Raw genomic sequence first — 23274 nt, forward strand, 5'->3', positions numbered from 1 at the left:
TTAATATGTTTTGGTTGCCAATTGAAATTAAAGTTCAGACTCAGTAGCTTTTCAGTTTCCTTTGGGAGGCTAATATTTAGGGCCTCTGATTTGGTTTGGTTGATTTTGAATCCTGATATTCTATTAAATTTATCTAACAGGTCAAATAGGTTCGGCAGGGAGGTTAGAGGCTTGGAGATCAGCAGCAGTATATCGTCTGCATACAGGGCAATCTTATGTGACTGTGAATGCACCGTAATCCCTGAAATATCCGGGTTGTTACGGATTTGCGCAGCCAAGGGTTCCATACATAGGGGGGAATAGGCGATTAACAGGGGGGATAACGGGCACCCCTGTCGTGTGCCGCTTTTAATTTGAAATAGATTAGAGGGGAAACCCTGGTGTATGACCTTGGCTGCGGGGCCCGAGTATAGCGACATTATCGCACCACTCACCCTTTCCCCAAAGCCAAATGCCCCAAGCGTCTGTTTTAAGTATGGCCAGTCTATCCTGTCGAACGCTTTTTCGGCATCCAGACTCAACATCATAATGTTTAATTTCTGATTAGTGGCTATTTCTAGCAGATCAATGATGCGTCGGGTGTTGTCCGCAGCTTGTCTACCCATTATAAAGCCGACTTGATCTGGATGTATGAGTCTGGGCAGGATAAGACTTAATCTATTGGCCAGTAGTTTGGCATATATTTTGACATCTGTATTAATTAGGGAGATTGGTCTATAACTTTTACAGTCCTGCGGATCTTTCCCAGGTTTATAAATAACTGAGATTGACGCCTGAAGCATCTGCTCCGGGAACGGGGCTCCTGCTAAAACAGCATTATACATTCGGAGCAGCCATGGGGCTAAGTTCTCAGCGAACACCTTATAATACTGCCCCGAAAACCCATCTGGCCCCGGGGCCTTGGAGGGTTTGAGGTCGGTGATGACCTGGGTAAGCTCCTCTAATGTAAAATCAGCCTCTAACCCCTCCCTGTCCTGCGCGCTCAGCCCTGTTAGGTTGGACCGTGCTAGAAAATCTTCCATGGCCCTTGCCGTTTTGTGATTATGTGCCACTTTCTCTCCATTATATAAATTTTCATAGAATGCTTTAAATTCCTCGACTATGCTTTTTGGGTTGGATGTGGAGGAGCCGTCTTTCAGACGTATCGCCTGTATGTTATAATTAGGCTGTCTAGTGTTTAGTTTGCGCGCTAGCATGGTATCCGGCCTGTTCGCCTTTTCGTAAAATTTCCTTTGTGACCAACTCAAAGACTTATCAGCCTGGGAGACCATTAGTAGATTTAGTGCAATTTTGGTGTTCTTTAACTCCAATAGGACCCCTGGATCTTGTGTCAGTTTGTGTCTTGATGTGAGGGAACTTAATTTGGATTGGAGGACTGCTATCCTCTTATTACGCTCTCTCTTTCTACGGGCTGCGATGCTAATTAATGTGCCTCTTATGGTTGCCTTATGGGCCTCCCAGAGGGTGAGGTCGCTGCTCACCGAACCATAGTTGGTCGTGAAGAATTGATCTATCTCCTCTCCGACTGAGTCGCATATATCTGGGATCTTGAGTAGAGACTCGTTTAACTTCCAATTTGCACCGGGTCTATCAGGGCGAATTTGGTTGCACCTCAGCTCTATAGGCGCATGGTCTGACCATGAAATATCATGGATCGAAGCCTGAGCGACCAAGGGGACCAGTCTACTAGAAATGAAGAAGTAGTCGATTCTGCTGTAAACGTCGTGGGGGTGGGAGTAAAAAGTATAGTTTTTTTTCTGTGGGGTGGAGTTCTCTCCAGATATCTACCAGCTGGGTTTTTTTGAGACCTGCTTTTAGGGTGTCGATTACTTTCTTACGACAGTTTCTAGCGATTCCCGATCTGTCTAGCTTCGGGTTCAGGGTAAGGTTGAAGTCTCCCGATAGTATTATCTGGCCTTTGGCTACCTGCGTGAGTTTCTGGAAAAAATCCTTAAGAAATTCGTGGCCTTGTTCACCCAGGGCATACACCGATGCTATTGTCAGTGGCTGTTCTTGTACTGATCCCACCACTATTAAGTATCTGCCTTCACTGTCCCTCCTAATCGTGTCAAGAGTGAATGGAACCCTATTGTGAAAGAGAACTCCGACCCCTCTTTTTTTTTCTGTTGCGGACGCTAAGTAGAATTGTGAGAATTGTCTATCCAGGAATTTGGGGACACTGGTACGGCTAAAATGAGTTTCCTGTATTAGGAGGATGTCCGCCTGTTTTGCCTTAAGATCCGTAAAGGCGACTTTTCTTTTCCTAGGGTTGTTAAATCCCTTTACGTTTATAGATACAAAATTCAGCGCCATATAGTTAGGTTAGTGTCTGGGATCTGCTTAGAGATGTTATGGTTCTGAGGTGGTCCCGAACTGGGCCTCCTAGTGTCGTCAGTGTGACCTGAGATAAGTATATGCCACTGGGTTGGCCTTTCCCTGCTCTGATGGTAGGCCCGTATCCCCCAGGAAGGGAGAGGGAGGGAGGAGGAGGGGGAGGGGAGGGGGAAAAACTGAGTAAATAAAAAGAAAAAGGGAAGAGCCTTGTCTGGGCTGATCCAGAGTCGACTCTTGTGCCCTGTTTGTCGGACCGCCAACTGGCACCCTTCAATCGGGAGTGTCAGTCGTTGTGGGCGTGTCCTCTGTAGGGCATGTTGGCTCCCATGGACTACCTCCATGGGATACCTTGTGAGGCGCCGGCGAAGACCAAAGGTGTCTCGCACCGACATTGAACTTTGTGTGTGTGTTGCGGCATAACATAACAATCTTTATTGCAACTTCAAAAGAAATTAACTGTAACTGTAGACTTAGCTTAATTCAGCTTCGGCTCCACGGTCGCATCCCAGCGCTCGGGGGCCACCCCGGACCGGTGTCTCCCCACTCCCGGTGTTGATGCCTCCGTGGGATTCAGCGTCGGGGGCTTACGTAACCTCGCTCGCCCCGTCCATGGACCCCATGCGGAGTGGGGGCCTGTGTCGCGGTCAAGGCTCGGTCCACCGAAGTGGGGCCCCCCGAGGGTGCCCCCGAGCACCCCGATACCCCGCCAGCCGACTGCCGTGACCAATTGCTGACCCTGCAGCTGACAAATTGCATTAAACATTAGTCCTCTGGTGAAGCATAAGTCATAAAGGTTAAACGAACAAACCTGGGTCAAACATGGACCCAATTATAACCCAACTCCCTTGAGCCTGAAATGTCCCCCATAGTCAACACCCCTCTAAGCTATATCTGTGTCAATCTGGCCACGATATGAACCCCCCTCTGGTGAAACCTCCTTCTCTTCTTTACCTGACCCTTCCAGCACAAGGCGTATTGCTCATCTCCCTCTGTTTAACGTGAATGCAACCTAGGGGGTTGGGGGCAGGAGGAGGGGCGGCAGGGGGGGGAGGGGGGAGGAGGCGGGGGGAGAGGCGGAGGGGGGAAGGGGGAGGGGGAGGGGAGGAGGGGGGAAAGAGGGGGGGGAGGAGGAGGGAGAGGGGAGGGGAGGGGAGGAGGGGGGCGGGGAAGAGGAGGGGGGTGGGGGGGAGGAGGGGGTTGGGGGGGAGGAGGGGGGCGGGGGGAGGAGGGGGCGGGGGGGAGGAGGGGGGGAGAGAGGGGGAAGGGAAGGGGGAGTAGGGGGGAAGGGAAGGGGGAGTGGTGGGGAAGGGAAGGGGGATTGGGGGGGTGGGGGGGGAGAAAGGGGGATGGGGAGGGGAGAGGGAGTGGGGGTGAGGGGGGAGGGGTGGGGGGGAGGTGAGGGGGGGGAGGAGAGGGGGGGGGAAGAAGAGGGAGGAAGGGGAGGGAGGGGGGAGGGGGAGGAGGGGAGGGGGGAGGAGGGGAGGGGGGAGGAGGGGAGGGGGGAGGAGGGGAGGGGGGAGGAGGGGAGGGGGAAGGAGGGGAGGGGGAAGGAGAGAGTAATGTACGGAGGAGGGAGTGACAGGAAGGTTGGGGGGGGGAGGGAGGCAGCCGGAAGAATGGAGAGGGGGGGAAAGGACAGAGGGGCGGGAAGGCGGCGGGGGGGGATCAGCGGGCCAGACGAGGAGGGGGGGGGCGGCTGCGAGGGGGGGGGAATGGCGCGGGGGGGGGGCACCTCCACCTAACCTTTGGTCCACCGATACAGGGTTGCCCCCACTCTGAGGCCCGCCCCGGGTCCCCGGGGAGGCTAGCCTCTCATATCCACCGCCCCCCGACCCCGCTACCCGGAAGTCCCTCCTATAGGCGGAAGTGCCCGAGTGCCAGGGAGTCTTTGAGATGACGTCTGGTATGCCGGTCGGAAGCTCCTCCCTCCTCCTGTTCGCGCTCTCTGCTTGCTTTCCCGCTCTCATCTTCTACGCTTGTCAGGGAAGAAGGGGATCCGGCGTCTCTCAGCTGCAGTTCTCGAGGAAGACCACCAGGGGGGGACATCGCGGGAGTACCTATGGCCGGCCATTTTGACACGAGGGAGGGAGAGTTGATTCAGGCCCCTTTAAGAGCTCTACCGGTCCGGCGGAGCTGTGTAGACCTCGTGGTTTCACGTGGCTTCCTCCGGCGCGGCTCCCACTCTGTTCCAGGACGTGGATGTGGACGGATCAGCCTCGGATTCCAGGTGAGGGGGACAAGAGGGGCCAGGGCTGGATGGGTTCTGCTGCAGTCCCAGCTTCTTGAGGAAGCTGTTTCCGTCCTCGGCCCTCCGTAGAGTATTTGCAACCCCGTTCTTCACGACTAGTAGGGCGAAGGGGAACAGCCATCTATATTTGACCCCTCTGTCCTGCAGGGTTTTAGTTACTGGACCCAAGCTGCGTCTTCTTAGGAGGGTAACCGGGGATAGATCCTGGAAGATCTGAAGCTTGGCGCCTTAATATTCCATGGACCTGGCCTCCCTGGCGATCCGGCAAACTGCATCCTTTATTTTATAATAGTGAAAGCGAACTATTATATCTCGAGGGGGGGCTCCCGCCTGCGGTCTTGAGCGGAGGGCCCTATGACACCTATCAAGGTGTAAGTCCTGGGCAGATTTATCAGGCATTATGTGTTCCAGCCACTGCTGTACAAATTCCTCAGCGTCCGTTACTGTCTCTGGGACCCCACGGATACGGACATTGTTCCGTCTGTCCCGGTTTTCAGTGTCCTCTTGTTTGTCAGTGAGGTCTCGGATCTTCTCCTGTAACTGGGCTACTGTGTTGTTTGTCTGCTGCAGGGCCCTCGTGTTGGCGTCCATTTTGGTCTCTAGGGACCCGGTCCTCTCCCCCAGTCCATCAAGGTCCCTCCTCAGATTCCACAGCTCTCTGTTGAAGAACTGTTTCATCTCGGCACAGAACTCTCTGAGGTCTTTTCTGGTGACTGGATCGCTGTCATCCGCTCTCCCGGCCGGTTCTGCTGCCATCCCTGCCAAAGGGGGATCAGGGCTATCTCCCGCTGCTGGGGGTTTTTTGTTAAAATATGTAGTGACCGAGGGGTCTTTCAGCTTTGCTTTCCCTCGTGCCGGCATCTCCAGGTGTTCCCCTTCTTAAACTTGCTGGTCTGCTTTGTGGGGGGTCACTTTGATTGCCGCTTTTATTTGATTATATTGCCGATGCGAGCAGAGCTAGAAACCTAAGCTTCCATCTACTCTGGCTTCGCGCATGCGCCTCCAGTTTTTTTTTTTTACCTGCAAACTTCTTCGATTTCAAAATACCGCTTTTGTGCTGCTCCAGACTTCACTCTGCGTTCCTCTAATCCATCTAAAATCTGTAATCATTTTCTTTACCGTGCTTGAAGGGTCCACTCTGTTGCAGATCTTTATGTCACCTGCAAAAAGCATACTTTCCCTTCCAGACATTACTAACAAAGATATTAAAGTGTACCAGCCCAAGTACGGGATTCTTGAGGTATCCCACTAGTCACATTCCCCATTTAAGCACAACCCTATCACCTATCCTTCAACCAATGCCTCATCCATTCACCCACCTTTAGAATCTAGTCCCGAGATTAGCTATGCTACATCTACTGCTCCAAATCAAAAGTGAACAATTCTGCGCAACAAATTGTGAAAAATATATTATGTGACAGGGTCATTGACTCTGTATATGTTAGTAGGAGATGGCAGTATGCATGCTTTCCAGTAGACGAGGGGTTAACCCAGCTTGTTAAGCAGTCCACAGGTGATTCAAATTAAGCTAGTTCACCTGCTTTAAAACAGGAAGAGGAAATGCCTCTGGGGCGGCAGTCTCTCTCAGGCACAGAGAGAAGACAGGGGTGTTGACAGACAGACACAAGCTGCTCAGATTGATCCTGTCCCAAGGGGGAATAAAGCTCCCAGGTAAGGAGCCAACTGCTATTGTTGAACATTGTTGGGCTGGACTAGGTTAGCTAGCCAGCCAGGTAGTTAGCCTGCACTTTTGTTTAGTCAGTGCCCCGACCAGGGTTAGGTTTTTGTTTACGTTTAATTTAAAGGGACAGTGTACCCATTGTTTTAGTTACCCTTTTTGGACAAATAAATCCACCAGCACTATTTCACCAGAAAAGTCGTGTTGTCTCCTCACTTACCACGGCCATCCTGCCACACGTGGTGTCAGAAGTGGGATGTCGAACACCCTGTAAAAGGGGCGGATCTACAGATTGCGACTGGTGGAACCTGTCCACGCGGTAACTATCAGTATGAAGGACGTTGTAAAGGCCTTAGTGCACAGCACCGCTGTTCAGCAGGAAGCTAACAAACAGGGACAGGAAAGCGCGGCTGCACAACGCGAGACAAACCGGATACTTGCAGCCCAGCTTGACGTTATCGCAGAAACCCAAAGGCAGCTGATTGAGCAGCTGGCCCAGATTAAAAAGGACTCGACCAGTACAGCCCAGGCGCAGCCCGTCCAGGCGAAAGTGTACCTGCAGAAAATGACGCCACACGATGACGTTGAGGGATACCTCAGGTCCTTTGAGTGAATCGTTTCCCGGGAAAGTTGGGCCCGCTCCAAATGGGCTGGGATTATCGCACCCTTTTTACTGGGGGAAGCACAAAAAGCGTATTGTGACCTCGACGAAGAAGCCGCAGCAGACTATGACTGTCTGAAAAGTGAAATCCTTGCAAGGATTGGAGTGACTCCCGCAGTTTGTGCGCAGAGGTTCCATACGTGGAGATACCAGGAACAAAAGCCACCCAGATCCCAGTTATGGGATTTGATTCACCTAGCGTCCAAGTGGCTATAACCAGAGGTATATAGCCCGACACGGATCCTTGAGATGGTGGTGTTGGACCGCTTCATTCGAGCGTTACCCCAAGACCTTCAACAGTGGGTGAGGCAGGGAGATCCCCTCTCTTGTGATGCCATGGTAGGCGCAGTGGAGCAGTTTCTGGCTACCCGTGAACAAACCACAACCCACGTCCCAATACGAACGGTAGAGGCCAGCACTGGTGCCAGGACCCACGACCGTTCGCATGATTTGAGCGGGTGGAAGAAAACCCGGATAGGGACAGAAACTCTAAATCTCAGAAAGGGTTTCAAGAACGAACTGGGCCAATTGTTTGTTTTCAGTGTGGGGAGACGGGACATATTAAGGCTCACTGCCCACAGTTGTCTGAGCCAATGGAGTGTGTGTATGGCTCTGTGAAGTCTGAATTTTGTGGAGTGGTGGGTATGACCCGCAAGGGAAAATGTACCCACAACTTCCTCACCACGGTGATTTTAAATGGTAAACCAATCTCCGCCCTGGTAGACTCAGGGAGTAATATTAGCTTGGTATCAGGGAAGTTGGTTAAGCCTCTCCGGTTACACCAGGGTGTGAAGTTGCGGGTATTATGTGTGCATGGGTGTACGCTTCCGTACACCACGACTCTGATGAAAGTGAAAGTCAAGGGGCAAGTCATCCAAACTACGGCAGCAATTGTACCAAAGTTACCCCATTCCCTAGTGTTAGGCTGTAATTTCCCTGGTTTTGACACCCTGATCAGAGGACAGCTCACCTTAAACAATCCTACTCCAGATGAGCTTTTTCTATTTACAGACCCCGAATTAGTCTCTGAGGTGTCTAAAACTCCTAAGTCGAAACGAGAACGTAGGAAGGGAAAAAAAAGAGGTACGCCCCCACCCCAGTTAGCACTGGCCACTACTAATAACGGAGGGAGACCAGAGGGAGAGGAGTTGTCCGAGACAGGGCCTGTTGATGCTCAGGTGTCTGAGTCACCCATGGAGGTAACCGGCCAAACTCCAGATGAGGAAGGTTTTGGAAGTCTAGAACTTTCCCTGACTAACTTTGGTAGGGAGCAGGCTAATGATCCCCAGTTGAAAAATGGGTTTAGCCAGGCAGTAGAAGTTAATGGAGTCCCGGTAGAAGGGACAACCAAGGAATCCTATCCCTATTTTTGTATTGAAAATGATTTGTTATACCATGTGAGCCAAGAGGAGGGCCAAGAAATAGAAAAATTGCTAGTACCCAGTTCATTAGTGAGGAAGGTCCTAGAGCTAGCACACTCTCACTTATTGGGGGGTCATCTGGGAGTAGAGAAGACACAGCAAAGAATCCTAAAAAGATTTTACTGGCCAGGGATATATAATGCAGTAAAGAGATTCTGTGCCTCTTGTCCCGAGTGTCAGTTGACAGCCCCCCGACCACATTTGAGGGCCCCATTGATCCCTATGCCTATTATTGAGATCCCATTTGAGTGGATCGCCATGGATATAGCAGATCCCTTGGAGAAATCTGCCAAGGGTCATCAATACATCCTAGTGATCCTAGACTATGCCACTCGCTATCCAGAGGCGCTGCCTTTACGTAATACTTCCTCCAAAGCTATAGCTAAGGAATTGTTACAGGTATTCTCCCGACTCGGGATACCGAAGGAAATTTTGACAGATCAGGGTACCCCGTTTACATCTAAGCTTATGCGAGACTTATGTGTAGAGCTAAAAATACAGTCCCTAAGAACCTCTGTTTACCATCCACAAACAGACGGACTGGTAGAACGATTCAATAAGACGTTGAAGATGATGTTGAGAAAGGTAGTCGCTAGTGATGGGAAGAACTGGGACACCTTGTTGCCTTATCTCTTGTTTGCTATCCGAGAGGTGCCACAGGCCTCTATAGGGTTTTCCCCATTTGAACTCCTGTATGGGAGACGCCCAAGAGGGATTCTGGATAGCTTCAAAGAAGAGTGGGAGCAGCAAGTTGTTCCAGGGCAAAAAATGTCGTCCAATTTGTGGAAGATTTAAAAGAACGCATTGAGCATATTGCCCCCATAGTCAGACAACATTTAGAAGAGGCACCGAGGGCCCAACAGAACCTTTACAACAGACAGGCTACAGTTCGCAACTTCCGACCAGGGGACCGAGTAATGGTGCTTGTTCCCACGGCCAAAAGCAAGCTGTTATCACACTGGCAAGGGCCATAGGAGGTTCTAGAACAGGTCGGCCCGGTGAATTATAAAATTCGACAGCCAGATCGGAGGAAGGTAGAGCAAATCTATCACATAAATCTATTAAAATCCTGGAAGGATAGAGAGGTATGTCTGACGGTAGTAGCTAATAAATCCGGGAAAGGGGAGGAACCACTTGTCCGAATATCGGCAGAACTCACTCGTGAACAATATAGAGAAGCTGTAGACTTGGTAAAAAGGAACAGGGATGTATTTTCCAGTGTACCAGGGAAAACTAGGGTGATATCCCATGATATCGTCACCAAGCCGGGCATTGCCGTTAAGATAAGACCCTATAGAGTCCCAGAAGCCAGAAGAGGGGCTATTCAGTCAGAGGTAAAGAAGATGCTAGAGTTAGGCATAATTGAGGAGTCCCATAGTCAATGGTCCAGCCCTATTGTCTTGGTACCTAAGCCAGATGCGTCAATACGGTTCTGTAATGACTTTAGAAAAGTAAATGAAGTTTGATGCCTATCCTATGCCGCGGGTAGACGAGTTAATTGAGATGTTGGCGAGGGCCCGTTTTCTAACCACTTTAGATCTTACAAAGGGTTATTGGCAAATGCCCTTAACAAGTTCAGCAAAAGAGAAAACGGCCTTCTCCTCACCTGATGGTCTTTTCCAGTATACTGTCTTACCCTTTGGCCTTCATGGGGCACCTGCAACCTTCCAAAGGTTGATGAATAAATTGTTACACCCACACTCGAACTACGCCTCAGCGTACTTAGATGATGTGGTAATTCATAGTCCAGATTGGGACTCACATCTACAAAAGGTTGAGGCAGTGTTGAGAACCATTCTGGAGGCGGGTCTTACAGCCAACCCAGCTAAATGTTCAGTCGGCCTAGCAGAAGCAAAATATCTTGGCTATGTTGTGGGAAGGGGGACAGTAAAACCTCAGCTCAATAAAGTTGAAGCCATTGAGAGTTGGCTCTGTCCCCTTAAAAAAAAACAGGTTAGGACATTTCTAGGCATTGTAGGTTACTACAGGCGATTTATACCCCATTTTGCAACCCGGGCGGCACAGCTTTCAGATTTAGTAAAGGCAAAGGCACCTGATGTTGTAAAATGGAACAGTAATGCGGAGACCGCATTTTTAGACCTACGTACAGCGCTCTGTAGTCACCCAGTCTTGGTAGCCCCGGATTTTACGAAGGAGTTTTTTCTGCAAACGGACGCCTCCGAAATAGGTCTCGGAGCAGTACTGTCCCAGTTTGTAGGAGAAGAGGAACACCCATCCTCTATTTAAGTCGCAAATTGTGTCCCCGCGAACAAAGATATGCCACAGTAGAAAAAGAGTGTTTGGCTGTAAAGTGGGCAACAGACACATTGAAGTATTACCTGTTAGGCAGGTCTTTTACGCTCATTACAGATCACGCACCCCTACAGTGGATGCATAGAAATAAAGAAAAGAACTCGAGAGTTACCCGTTGGTTTTTGTCGTTGCAACCTTTCAACTTCACGGTCCAACATCGGCCAGGCATACTGCACGGTAATGCTGATGCACTCTCTAGGGTGCACGGGCCGCTCCACTCGTTAACGTTACGCTGGGAAGGGGGATATGTGACAGGGTCATTGACTCTGTATATGGTAGTAGGAGATGGCAGTATGCATGCTTTCCAGTAGATGAGGGGTTAACCCAGCTTGTTAAGCAGTCCACAGGTGATTCAAATTAAGCTAGTTCACCTGCTTTAAAACAGGAAGAGGAAATGCCTCTGGGGCGGCAGTCTCTCTCAGGCACAGAGAGAAGACAGAGGTGTTGACAGATAGACACAAGCTGCTCAGATTGATCCTGTCCCTAGGGGGGAATAAAGCTCCCAGGTAAGGAGCCAACTGCTATTGTTGAACATTGTTGGGCTGGACTAGGTTAGCTAGCCAGCCAGGTAGTTAGCCTGCACTTTTGTTTAGTCAGTGCCCCGACCGGGGTTAGGTTTTTGTTTACGTTTAATTTAAAGGGACAGTGTACCCATTGTTTTAGTTACCCTTTTTGGACAAATAAATCCACCAGCACTATTTCACCAGAAAAATCGTGTTGTCTCCTCACTTACCACGGCCATCCTGCCACAATTAACATAAGATGAGTATATCTCCATTTATTAAAAAACACTTGTATCAAATCAAGATGTGATTAATTCATAAACCATGAGTGATAACAGTATATTTTATATAGTGTCTAATTTATATACTTAAATAAGTGAAACACTTAATAACTATTGATATATAACCAGAGAGTCTGCCAGTCAAGAAAGATGGCTCAACATCTTGTTGAACTGCTAGAAAGAAACAAAACACAGCGCAAAACTCTCATGGTGTAGTAAATTATATTATATGAACAATGTGAAGAGGGTAAGCATTGCATGTATGTATGTATATATTGCTATATTTTGCTATATTTTGCTATATGCACTATTTTCCTAATAATAATTGACTTAATTTCATTTTCTCAGTCTTTCTATTGTGAACATTTGGTCTGATTTTTGACCTTCATGCTTTGTCATATTAATAGTTTATCGTTTTATGCTCTTTCTGCTCTGACTAACTCTATCTCTCTTTTGTTCCAGTGCACGGGCAATATTATACTTTTACTATACTATGTATTTTTGTGTTTTAAATATGTATTTTATGATTTAGTTCATGGTATGCTTTATATATTGTAATTGTTATTAAAATATAAACCGTTTTTTGTACAGTATATTGTAATTATGTACATGTTTGTAACTCCTGTGTGTTTTGTTGGTGATTGGCTAAACACTTTCCCCTGTGCGACCAATGGCGCGGGCCTGCGGGGTATATAAACTGCTTTTACCGTATGAACTAAACATTCCCTGATGAAGTAGAGTCCCTCTACGAAATACGTAGGAGTCCTGTCCCTTTTTTGTCAATATCTGACTTTAAGTGACTCCGTTGTATCACTGTTCTACCATCTGAGTCATCTACTGCTGCACCCTGATCTTTTAACTTTGACACCCATTAAAAAAAGTTTTGTTTGACATGGCCCCCCCCCCCCCCCCTCCCCATGCTGACAAGGATCTTGCAAGTTGCTGGATTTTAGATCTGCAACAACCTTATTAACCTTATTCTGTTCCAGCATTTTAATTGAACATTTTAGGATCGTTCTCATGGGTGAAGTAACCAAAGCAGGATGTTGGAACAAGCTCCTGATTGCAAAGTTCTGCTTTGATTATCAGACTTGAAAAAGAGCCCAGTAAAGCTTATGCACTGAAACTATTTGTTGGTTCAATAGAAGGTTTAGGGGCCTATTCTAGTAGCTTCAAATTGTCACAAATCGCTTCTAAAGTGCAACTTAGAAGTGAATTTGCATGTTTGCTGTTCTGTAAGCCCTTTCACATGGGTGTGTGTGTGTGTGTGCGTGTGTGTGTGTGTCCTCAAACCTCCCAACAAATAAATCCCTCCACTCTCTTCCCCCCTCTCCCTCCCAAAAGCCCTATTTCAGGCTTTTGGAGGGAGTAGGTACCACCTTCAGGTCATATTGCTTTTAAAGCAAGTACAAATTGGGTGATTTGTCACCTTTTATAGAAGCTGTTTAGAAAATGCGATTTGCAATAGAGCATACTATTTTTTTTCACACATTTTATTCCGCTTCATGTGAACATGCAAAAACGTGAGATTTTAGCAAAAACAAAGCTACTAGAATAAGCTCCTTAATGCAGCCAACATAATCTTGTTTTCATTACGTTCCAGGAAATAAAACTTTGCTGAATTGCTCTGAAATATGTATGGTTAGTGATCGTTGTCGGAGTTACTGTTTGCTCTCTGAGTTACTACTAGAACGTTATTCTATGTTAAGCACTTCAATGCATTCCCTATTCCTCAGGAAATAACACTGCAGCAGATAATGGCTCACTTGGACTCGATCCGAAAAGACATGGTCATCCTGGAAAAAAGTGAATTTGCAACACTGAGAGCAGAAAACGAGGTATTCATTTTGTTCAAGCATCTAATCAAGAGGAAACGTAGAACATCCTTGTGTAACGCGGTTGTTTTTCTGTTTATATATCTTTTTTTGGTTGATGGAATAGAAAGATATTGGGAACAATCTCTGAGAATTTTCGAGCTGCAAAACTAGTGCACAAACTACATAACCAGCAGAGGAAAATCCAACTGAACGCGATAGGATCTATTATTATTTGTTTCTGAAGCTTTTGTTTTTCAGCGGGAATTTATTTTTTATAAAATATCAAGAGGAGTTGCAGTAAATGGGTAAACGTCCTTAAATAGCTGTTCATAAAAAAACATTTCAGTGTAGTGTAACAGGGATGTATCCCTGTTTAATTAAAGCAGTCTCAGAGCTCTGAGAATCCAGCAGAGAGAGTTAATTGCAGCCACTCAATTAACTGGTCTCCACCTGGACTAATGGGAGCTCTGTAAAAAAAACCTCATGTGAGACACAGGAGAGAGATTTCCTTAGCTCACATTTGGGCTGACAGAAGGAGAGCAGAGACGCCTACACACAGACACTGTCTTGAGCACAAAGGCTGTGCTGAGATCAAGACATCCAGAGACATATATTTCCTGGACACAGAGGGCCCAGGAACCTGCAAGAGACTGACATGGAGGGCCACCTGTTTAAGGTACCTCCTGAGACTTTGAGGTGATAGGCTGGTAATGGGAATATCCCTCAAGTCCTGCAGATAAGGTCTGGGGAAGTAAGTTAGCCCTTACAGAGGGAGGGTTTGTTTTTTGTATGTTTTGCCTGGATAAAGGAACAGGCTGAATAAAGCAAAGATATAATTGCACCCAATTCGATCTCCATTATATGTACCTCTGCACACCTCTCTTAAGTGTAGTAATAATGTTGTTTGTTTTCACTTCCATTAGTTTATAGTACAGAGCACACTCAGACATGTTCAACCTTGCTCATCTCCCTTTGTTTGACATTAACACCATATGATACCAACACCAACAGCCCCTCTTGCATACTACCAGAGTTATAGCCCTTCTATAATGATGTAGTCCCTTGTTGGTTATAACTATGGATAGCCGAGTCGTCCTGTTCCATTCTTCTCTCGGCCAGATCACGCTCATATGCGCACAGAATGCAATCAACCCCATAGACAAGGAAGAGAACCCACGATGAAGCCACTGTCAGGAGTGGCCAACCCCAGTCCTCAAAGGCCACCAACAGGTCAGGTTTTAAGAATATCCCTGCTTCAGCAAAGGTGGCTGACTCGTTGACGGAGATCCCTTTAAGAAAATGTTACTACAAACAGAAGGGACTGCATGCGTATGGATATACTCAGGATCATTATATGTTGCCGCAACTCACTTTTACTGATGTATTTTAACCACAAAATGCAATTTGAAACCATCTGCTGCTTTGGGCCTTTCCTAAGTCACACTTAATGGGAAATGACAGTGCATAGTTTGCCTTGCAGCTCATGTATAACATGCATAAACAGTCGCTTAATGTTATGGAAAATCATGCAAATGCACTTGTGTATTTTGAACTCTCGGCATATATCACTGTGTGTTACCTTTAGAAAAGACACCCACATAACTGGCATTTTCCTACATTTTCAGTATTTAGTTCAGCTTCACAAAAGCAGATGATTTCATTTTTGTGAACCCTTACTGGATTGTCATCTTGTATTTTTACCCCTTCGATGCTGGGGAAGCCAACTTTAAAAGCTAAAGAAGTGGTTATTATTTTTATTATCTATTATTTGTATGGCACCAATGTATTCTGCACAGTACAGTGTGGGAGGGAGGACAATAATCCTGTATGACCAAGTACATATACAGTAAGTTGAGACAAACTAGGATAGTAGGAGGGAGGTTCTGTTTACAATCTAATCGGGTGGAGGTGTGTGTGTCTCATGGGTTTATCTGCCAATTACAGAGCCTCTGATTAAGTGATTCTAAGATGAAAGTAGAAGGTAGAAGTAAGGAGTGTTGGATAGGCCTCGTTGAGTGTATCTTTAGAGAACTTTAAATGTATGAACGTTAGGGGAGAGTCTGATCGTGCGTGGTACAGAATTCCAGGGTTGGGGCGCAGCCCGGGAGACGTCTTGGAGGCAGGAGTGAAAGGAAGTAATGAGAGAGAGCCATGCTGTATACCATGAGCTTAGCATGTGGGCGAGGCATTGGAAATTAGGTCATAAATGTATAGAGGCACGGTACTAATATATAGCTTTGCAGGTGAACACCAGTGTCTTGGATTTGACTCTGCAGTAGGGCACAGTTTTTCAACTGGCGACATTGAGGTGCTGAATCCGGCCTTGAAGTGGCCATTGGACTGTCTTCTTGTGCGAATTATGCTAATTTCATTGTAGGTGCTCAGACAGCTAAGTGCAATTTTTCACGCTGAAATTCACTTGTAAAGAAAGGTAATCAAAATATATATGGTACAGGTGTTTTAAATGCTTGTGACCGCATACATTTACATACAAACAGTGTTGCCTTATACAGACAGATCTGTTTAGTCTCACTTATTGAAAGACAGTCTCGTTCTTTTAAAGTATCTCAGGTCAGTAATTTTGTTAACATTTTCAAATGAACACTTATTTGGGTTCTTGAAGCTTGACTGCTATGCTACACTGGAACAAACATAGGGAAAATCTCACAACTTGCTGATAATCATAGCGCATAGATGCTTAGCGACATATTGAGAGTTCTATTGCTACAGCTTTGGCATTGTGTGAGCTATGGATCCAGAGCAGGTAGACTCCACATATTGGAAGTACTACACTCTTCTTGTTGCTCTCACTTTCCATCTGCACTGTACTGTACACCCTTTCCTTGACTTCCTTGTCTCTCTACACCTTCATGTTGATCTTTATCAAACCGCAAAAGAAGTTGCAAATTGAGCAAAATCATCAATTTTGGAGGGAAAACTGCTATCAATTTATTTTTTATTTTATTTTTAAATTAAAAAAACTTAAAAAGTTGGTTAAAAAAATGACATTTGCAAAAAGGTAAATGTAAAAGAAAATAAAGTTTTTCCACAATTCATTTTCCAACATTCCGTGGCGAAATTAGACAATTTTCCCCGAAAATTTGTTTGAAAACTTAGAGTTTTGGTTTAAAAGATAAATTGATTTTTTTTCAAACTTTAAAAAAAAAAAAAAAAATATTATTAAATAATAATTTTAAAAAAACCTCTCAAACCAAATTTCTGTGAGTTCATCCGTCTCTTCTTATGCGTTGAACTGCAGAGCTACCGCCACAATAGTATTTCCAACAGTCACTGGTGTTCACTAAAATGCATTCTGGGTTATCGCACCGCCATCCCGCATTATCTGCCACTGACTTGGATTGGAGTGGGATTTTGGTATGTATGGTATGCAGGTGTCTTGGTATTTTCCTAGAAAAGGACTTTATCGTGAGACAAGATTGTAACCTACAGATTCTATCCAGCTCAGCTGACGTTTCACAGCACACGTGGATAATAAGAATTGTGGGGCTTGCATTAAAGATGGGTGCAATTTGAGTGTTCCCAGAGTTGTAGTGTACCTCTGTACATACACCCCGGTATTGCTGACTCTATTTTGTGATAGTTAAGGCTGCAGCCCTGGATAAAGCAGTGTATGCAAATTGCCTCATTCTATTTGCCATTATGTCATTGACACCATGCTTTTCCTGTTCAAAGTTTGACCCACCAAGTGTGACAAACATTTACATTATTACAGACGTGTTACTTTATTTCAATTGGTATGATGCTAAGCAGCATTGTGCTTTCATTACTCATTTATCATGCTGCAAGCATACACAGCAACATTTATTTACTGTATTTCTAACATGTTTTACCACGAAGTAATACATTAAAACCTCTCATTGTCAAGTATGTCCTGGGCACAGAGTTATGGTGACAATACAAGGATATGACGTATAGGAGCACTCATAGGAAAAGCAGCAATACATGTCTTGCCAATGGGCCTTGTGGTACTGCTGACCATGTTAAACCTGTCCTTCTCATCCTAAGAAATCTCCTTTCTTTTTACCATTACAAAGCCCCGTGCTGTGGTTTTTAGTCCTACTGTTAGGGCCGCCAACAGCAAATCGTGGGGCCAAGGACCAACAGCAGGGCCTGGCCAGAGGTCGGGGGAAATTTGCAGCGCTGGCCGGGCCCCCCACCCATAGCCAGCGGGCCCGGGACACCAGCCCCAGCTAACCCCCCCCTCTTGGCGGCCCTGCCTACTATAGTTCTGGAATTCTCCAGCGATTAGCTGCTGAAAATGTATCTCCCCGGGAGGTGACAAAGGACCAATATCACTCACACTCATTAAGACAACAGAGGATTCTACAGTAACAGCGGATGCCAGTGAGAGATTAAATGGGTAAAAATGTAGTAAAGAAAAATGAAAAGTTGGTGCTTGTTGCGCTGATCTTTTTCTTTCAGGTTATGTGATGAGTGGGGGTTTTTTTGTTTTTTGGGGGGGGGTTGCTGCTTTTTAACCCTTTGAGTGCATGAGGGGCCAGAGTGCCACAGTTGCCCCGGTAACGCGACATCTCTGACACATGGAAGAGGAGTCCTCTGACGGCCAGTTTGCGTTCATTGCGATCTCCCCTAGAAAATGAGCAGAAGAGCTCATGACATACTGCTTCTGCCACAGTATGTGTAGCCTTTTTCACTGTTGTACACTGTAGGAGAGCGCCGATCCTGTTCTATTTTTGTTTTCACGTAGTACGGTAGTGGTCAACTCCAGTCCCTGAGAGCTACCAGCAGGTCAGGTTTTCAGGATATCCCTGCTTCAGCACAGGTGGCTCAATTGGCCACCTGTGCTGAAGCAAGGACTGATTTAGCACCTGTGCTGAAGCAGGGGTATCCAGAAAACCTGATCTGTTGGTAGCTCTTGAGGACTGGAGTTGGCTACCTCTGACGTAGTGGCTTCGTCATGAGGCATCCCAGGGCTTAAATTGTCCATGTCTTAGGGCTGAATCTTTATACCGACTTTATCTCTGTGCTATAAAGAATGGATTTTCAAAGCTTTCCACAGGACCCATCGCTAAGCCAGGTTAGAGAATAACCAATGAATATGCGAACACATGTCATCCATATATAAGCGGTGTGTTGGCATATTTGTGTAGGTTTTGCTTGAATGGCCCATCTATTTCTATAAAATCTCATTTCATTATAAACTCCCTGGGCAGTTTCAGCGTGCTACAATTGGTTTTCTTTGTTCACTGCGCTTCCCACGTTCAGCATTTATATAAAGTATATTTATGTTAACGCAGAAGTGCCATTTAGGAATATATATTAAAACTGCACTAAAGCGTACGTGTAATGTAACAGCTTCTCTAATGTCTTAAATTATGAAACAGATGCTTAAGACGTGTTTACACAAGAGACGACTTTAACCAGCTTTGATCTGTCAGTGATTTCTCAAGTATGATTTCTCAAAGTGAATGTACCTGTTGCATTTTTAGAGATGTTGAACATGGGCTTTGTAGTTTATTAATAAATCTATGAACATTCACATACCACAATGTCTATGAAGAACTTTCAATAGTTTGTTTCACTATTTTGTCTTCATTAAATGAAGTAACCTAATACGTCTGCTACATCTAATGTGTTTTTTTTTTTTTGCCTTTTTAGAAAATGAAAATTGAATTAGATCATGTTAAACAGCATCTCTTGGTAAGTTAATTTCCTTTTGGGTTATTATTTGCCCCGTACATTGTAACACGAAGCCAGTATTCTTTCTGAATATGAGAACAGACATTTGCAACATCTAGAAGTTCTGTGATCTTCCATACCTGTGTGTTTTGTTTTTTACCTATTGAGTTACAGACTCTCTAAGGAGACAATCGCTTCATATTTTGGTGGAGTCCTAAAATGTAGGGATTTTATTTCTAACAGGAAACAAATATATATCGGTCTGCCTTTAACGTTGGAAACAAGATGATCAATAAATGGTGAAACAGGCATCAAACTTCACCAGTGCTACATGAGATAAGGCTAGCTGTCAGTATCTGACCACAAGCTTGTATTTGCTTCTATAGAGGAAAGGCATACTAAATAAAGTATTAAACGGTACTGGAAGCGTTAGTTTCCATTTGAGTTACGCTGCCTTTTGTTTCAGATTTAAATCTGATCAATGTTGACCAACGAGGTTTACTTACTCGGTGTCGACAAAAGTCCCAAATTTTGTGGGATTTGTCCTGATATTGTAGGTAATACAATGTCCCAAACCACATATGCTGGAAGGGGATAGTGTTCCAAATGTAGAATATTAGCAGATGTTGTATGGACTGGAAAGATGAACAGTCGGAGGAGAGGTAGGAATAAAGCAGATGTTTAAAAATAATTATAATAATTAAAAATCTGTAACATTAAAAAAAAAAATATATTTTCTGAAAGTTTTGGTGACCTTCACAATATTTATCTAACATCTATTTGTAAAACAGACAAAAATGGGGGGCATGGCCAGGACGCTGAGCAGACGGAGGTCAGCTCAGCTCCACAGCACAGCAATTAATTTGGGCATAAATACCACCACAATATACCACTGGGGACCGCGATCTCGGGGAACCAGGGAGAAGACTATCCCCCAGACATGCAGCTTGACTCCTGAGCTCCCCAGCACCCGGACCACTGCTCGACAGAGGACGGAAGAAATAGCCTCTGCCGAGATCCCCTGAGCCAAAATGGCCACTGACGGCGCGTGGTTGGCCTGAAGCAAGCCCAGCCGCACAACCTTCAACCGGGGGAAGAACACCAGCAGGAACGGACAACCCTGAGGGGGCGGCGGGGAGCAGACGTGCTCTGGTGCGGCCGCGAGTCCGGTGCCGTCACAGGTGAGCGGGACGAAGAGAGTTGGAGTAGCAGCTGGCGGCAAGCCAAAGGATCCGGAAGAAAGGCGGGATGCTGCGCAGAGACAGATCGCGGAGGGAGGATGCCAATTGAGATTCCCCTCTGACACTGCAGAAGGCTCACGGCTGTCAGCTACTGGCCTGTGCGGTAGCTGGGAGGCCCCAGAGGAGTGGTTGGGTGGCCGTCTTGCCCCGGCGCCCCTTAATGTAGCCGCAGGGGGGCTTGGGTTCATCTCTCACTCACCCTGGCCGGCTGCCTGATCGTGCACCTGGCAGATTCCCCCTCGTCGAGGTAAACAACCAGCGGCCTGCAAAAAAAAAAAAAAAGAAGAACGGGGCCCAGAACCACCCAGGCCTGAGACAGCAACAGAATACAGAAGTGTCAGCCCCTGTTCCCAAGAAGGCTCAATCTAACAGCCACCTCGCCCATGCACCCCTGAACCCAAACAAAGTCTCTAAGGTTAAGCCAACAGCCCAATATCTTTCTCCCACTGGGGAACAACTGTACACCTCTATAAAAAGATCGACACGGCCAGATAAGCCCTAAATTGAGCGGACTAGGACGGCGTCCTGAGACCCTGGTTCCATAATATCCCGGGAGTTAATCTAAGCTTATGAAAGCACGTCGGCTCTAAGTACCTAAAAAGAAATCTTATCTTGTGCAAGTCTCATCTACCATGGCTTCGAAAGCAGTTGGAACCATCAAAAAGAAAGAACCAAAGTGAGTTCCGTGAATACTTTAAAAACCATGGCCAGCCAACATCGCAACAGGCGGAGTTGAAAGTGGTCCCCTCCGTGGAACACCCAGACTCAGAACCAGGGGTGGAGATCGAAAATCTTTCTACAAAGAATGACTTGCTCATCTGCTATAACAAAATCGAATCTCTAATGCAAACAGTGGTGAAGGATCTTAAAGAGATATCCTCTCTAGGGGAATGCACTAGCTACTTGGAATCCAAGGTTGACGCTACAATCACCCAGCAATCTCTGATGGACGCTGAGCTCAAAGAAATGAAGTCCCAACTCCTAGACATCAAAGACAGAAGGATGCGGAGTATAGAGACCGTCGTAATCTTCGGATCAGGGGGATTCCGGAATCTGTAACAGACATTGAGGGATTTATGAGCAATTGGTTAACGTCAGCCCTCCCTAACTCTACAAAGGAGTCTCTTAACCTGGATAGATGCCACAGAGCCCTAAGATCAATACCTCAACCAGGAGACAGACCAAGGGACATGGTGTTGAGATTCCATTATTTTAAAACAAAGGAAGCTTTCAGAACGATGATGAGGTACCAGAGATCTCAAGTTTTAAAATATACCCCTACAGGTTTACGCAGACCTGGCGCCATCTACACTCGCCAAGAGGAGATCTCCGAGAGGTGACGGCGAAGCTAAGAGACCGCAATATTAAGTGAAGATGGACATTTCCCTTTGGACTCTTAGTAGTTAAAAATGGAAGACCTCAGACACTTAGGAACCCGGATGACGGGGAGGCCTTCCTCGAACGTCTAAGTTTAAACTCCCCTCTCCGGATTTACACCAGAAAGCAAGAACCCTCCGACCCTGGAGCCATCTTGGTCCACGATTCCCACAAGAAGAACCTCCCACCGGAACTTTCCGGCAAAACAGTCATCCGAAGCTGGGACCAAACCCTAAACTGAGTTCCAGATCTATATTTCGGGTCTGAGTAATTACTGTATTGTATATGTTTTCAGGTCCAACTTTATATTGGTTCACTTATGGTTCACCAGTGTAGTTTTTTATTTTTGGTAGGAGCATAGCCTAGATATATCTAAACAATAGTCCCAAAGTCTGGAGAGGCCCCGAGTTGGAGGCCTGGATTGACCGTTTCCTGGAGTCCTGGCCCCTACCCAACTATTTCTGTCACTATACACACAGTTGCCCTTGTTTGGTTTTGTTTTTGCTCCTCCCACACGCTAGATTTTTTTGCCCAAGGGCAGGTGAGCATTAGGAATGCCCACTTTTTTTTTCTCATTTTTTCCAGTAATCCTCCCCCACCCCCATTTTTGTTTTCTCCCCCCGTCCCTTAACCCAGATTAGTCAATAGACCGCGAGGACAATGGTTATCCAGGGAGGCAGATTAAATACAGATTTGTATTATCCAAGCTCTCCAGAGATGGTCTCTATAGCAGATTTAGCAGCTTTTATATTGACCCCATATTTTAAATCGAAACAATGTTTAGCAGTAGATCTGTGGATTCGCTAATGTGTAGTTCCCTCCTTCTCTCTTCCCCCCTCCTATCTTCCCCTACCCCCCCCCCCCTCCCACCAACATTTTCCCTAAAATGTTTTCGCTGTATTTCTCGACAAGAAATGTTATTCCTCCACTGTGTTGCTCTCCCCCACCCCCCCTCCTAACCCCTTTTTTTTTTTATCTTTTGTATCTACCCCCCCCCCCCAGCAACCCCCTTAAATGTGTTATCTCTGTATATGTGTACTTGAAAAAAATAATAATAATAATTGAAGTTAAAAAAAAAAAAAAGTGGCTCATGGTTGGTTGAATTCTTGCATAGCCCGAGATGAGGAGGAAATAAGAAAATGTTTTACTTTTAAGCATGATTGAATCTTTCTAAGGCCTCGGCCAGGCTACCTGCTGGCGTGCTGAGGCGCACTGAGGCGCAGGGAAAGTGGGTGCTTTCACTGGCCTTGCGGTTGCTTACCGCACGCGCTGTCAGCGGGCCATGCGGGGGCGGGCGCGTCACTGGCCGGGGGCGGGCCAGTGACGTCACGGAGCTGGTTCGCCCTCATTGGGCGAACCGCTCACGTGACCTGCCTATCGCGCCGGCAAGCGGGGGAATTTAAAATTCCCCTAAGACCTGCGCTTCCGCGCGCTTGCGGAAGCACGGGTGAGCCCCTACTAAAGCTGCTCTAATTGCGGCTGCAGGGGCTCAGTGCTGAGCGGGAGCGCGCGTCAGCACGCTTCAGCAACCAAGCGCTAAACATGGCCGAGGCCTAAGGAAGCGTATTACATTGATACGATGTTTAGAAACAAACATTTTTACCTGGGGCTGCCCTTTTAACCAAAGGAGTAATGCTGGCACAGGAGATGCATTTCTTCTATGTATTTTATATATTAATTGCCTGAGTTTTTCCCCAAGCTTTTTGGACAAATGCACATCTACTGTAACTAGTATGTTG

General features: G+C 46.4%; 1 protein-coding gene across 5 annotated transcripts in view; it reads left to right on the forward strand.

Moving 5' to 3' along the window:
• The window catches only part of CCDC90B (coiled-coil domain containing 90B), a 74184-nt gene that overhangs the window by 45402 nt on the left and 5508 nt on the right, over nt 1–23274 (forward strand). For 4 of the 5 annotated variants that reach the window (XM_075592589.1, XM_075592593.1, XM_075592591.1 and 1 more), the window contains 2 exons: nt 13176–13277; nt 18897–18938. In XM_075592589.1, coding sequence (XP_075448704.1) covers nt 13176–13277; nt 18897–18938 — 144 coding nt within the window. The remainder of the gene's footprint in view (nt 1–13175; nt 13278–18896; nt 18939–23274) is intronic. The other variant, XM_075592590.1, reaches the window with a different exon arrangement.

This window comes from Ascaphus truei, chromosome 3, assembly GCF_040206685.1.
Source record: "Ascaphus truei isolate aAscTru1 chromosome 3, aAscTru1.hap1, whole genome shotgun sequence".
Taxonomy (NCBI): domain Eukaryota; kingdom Metazoa; phylum Chordata; class Amphibia; order Anura; family Ascaphidae; genus Ascaphus; species Ascaphus truei.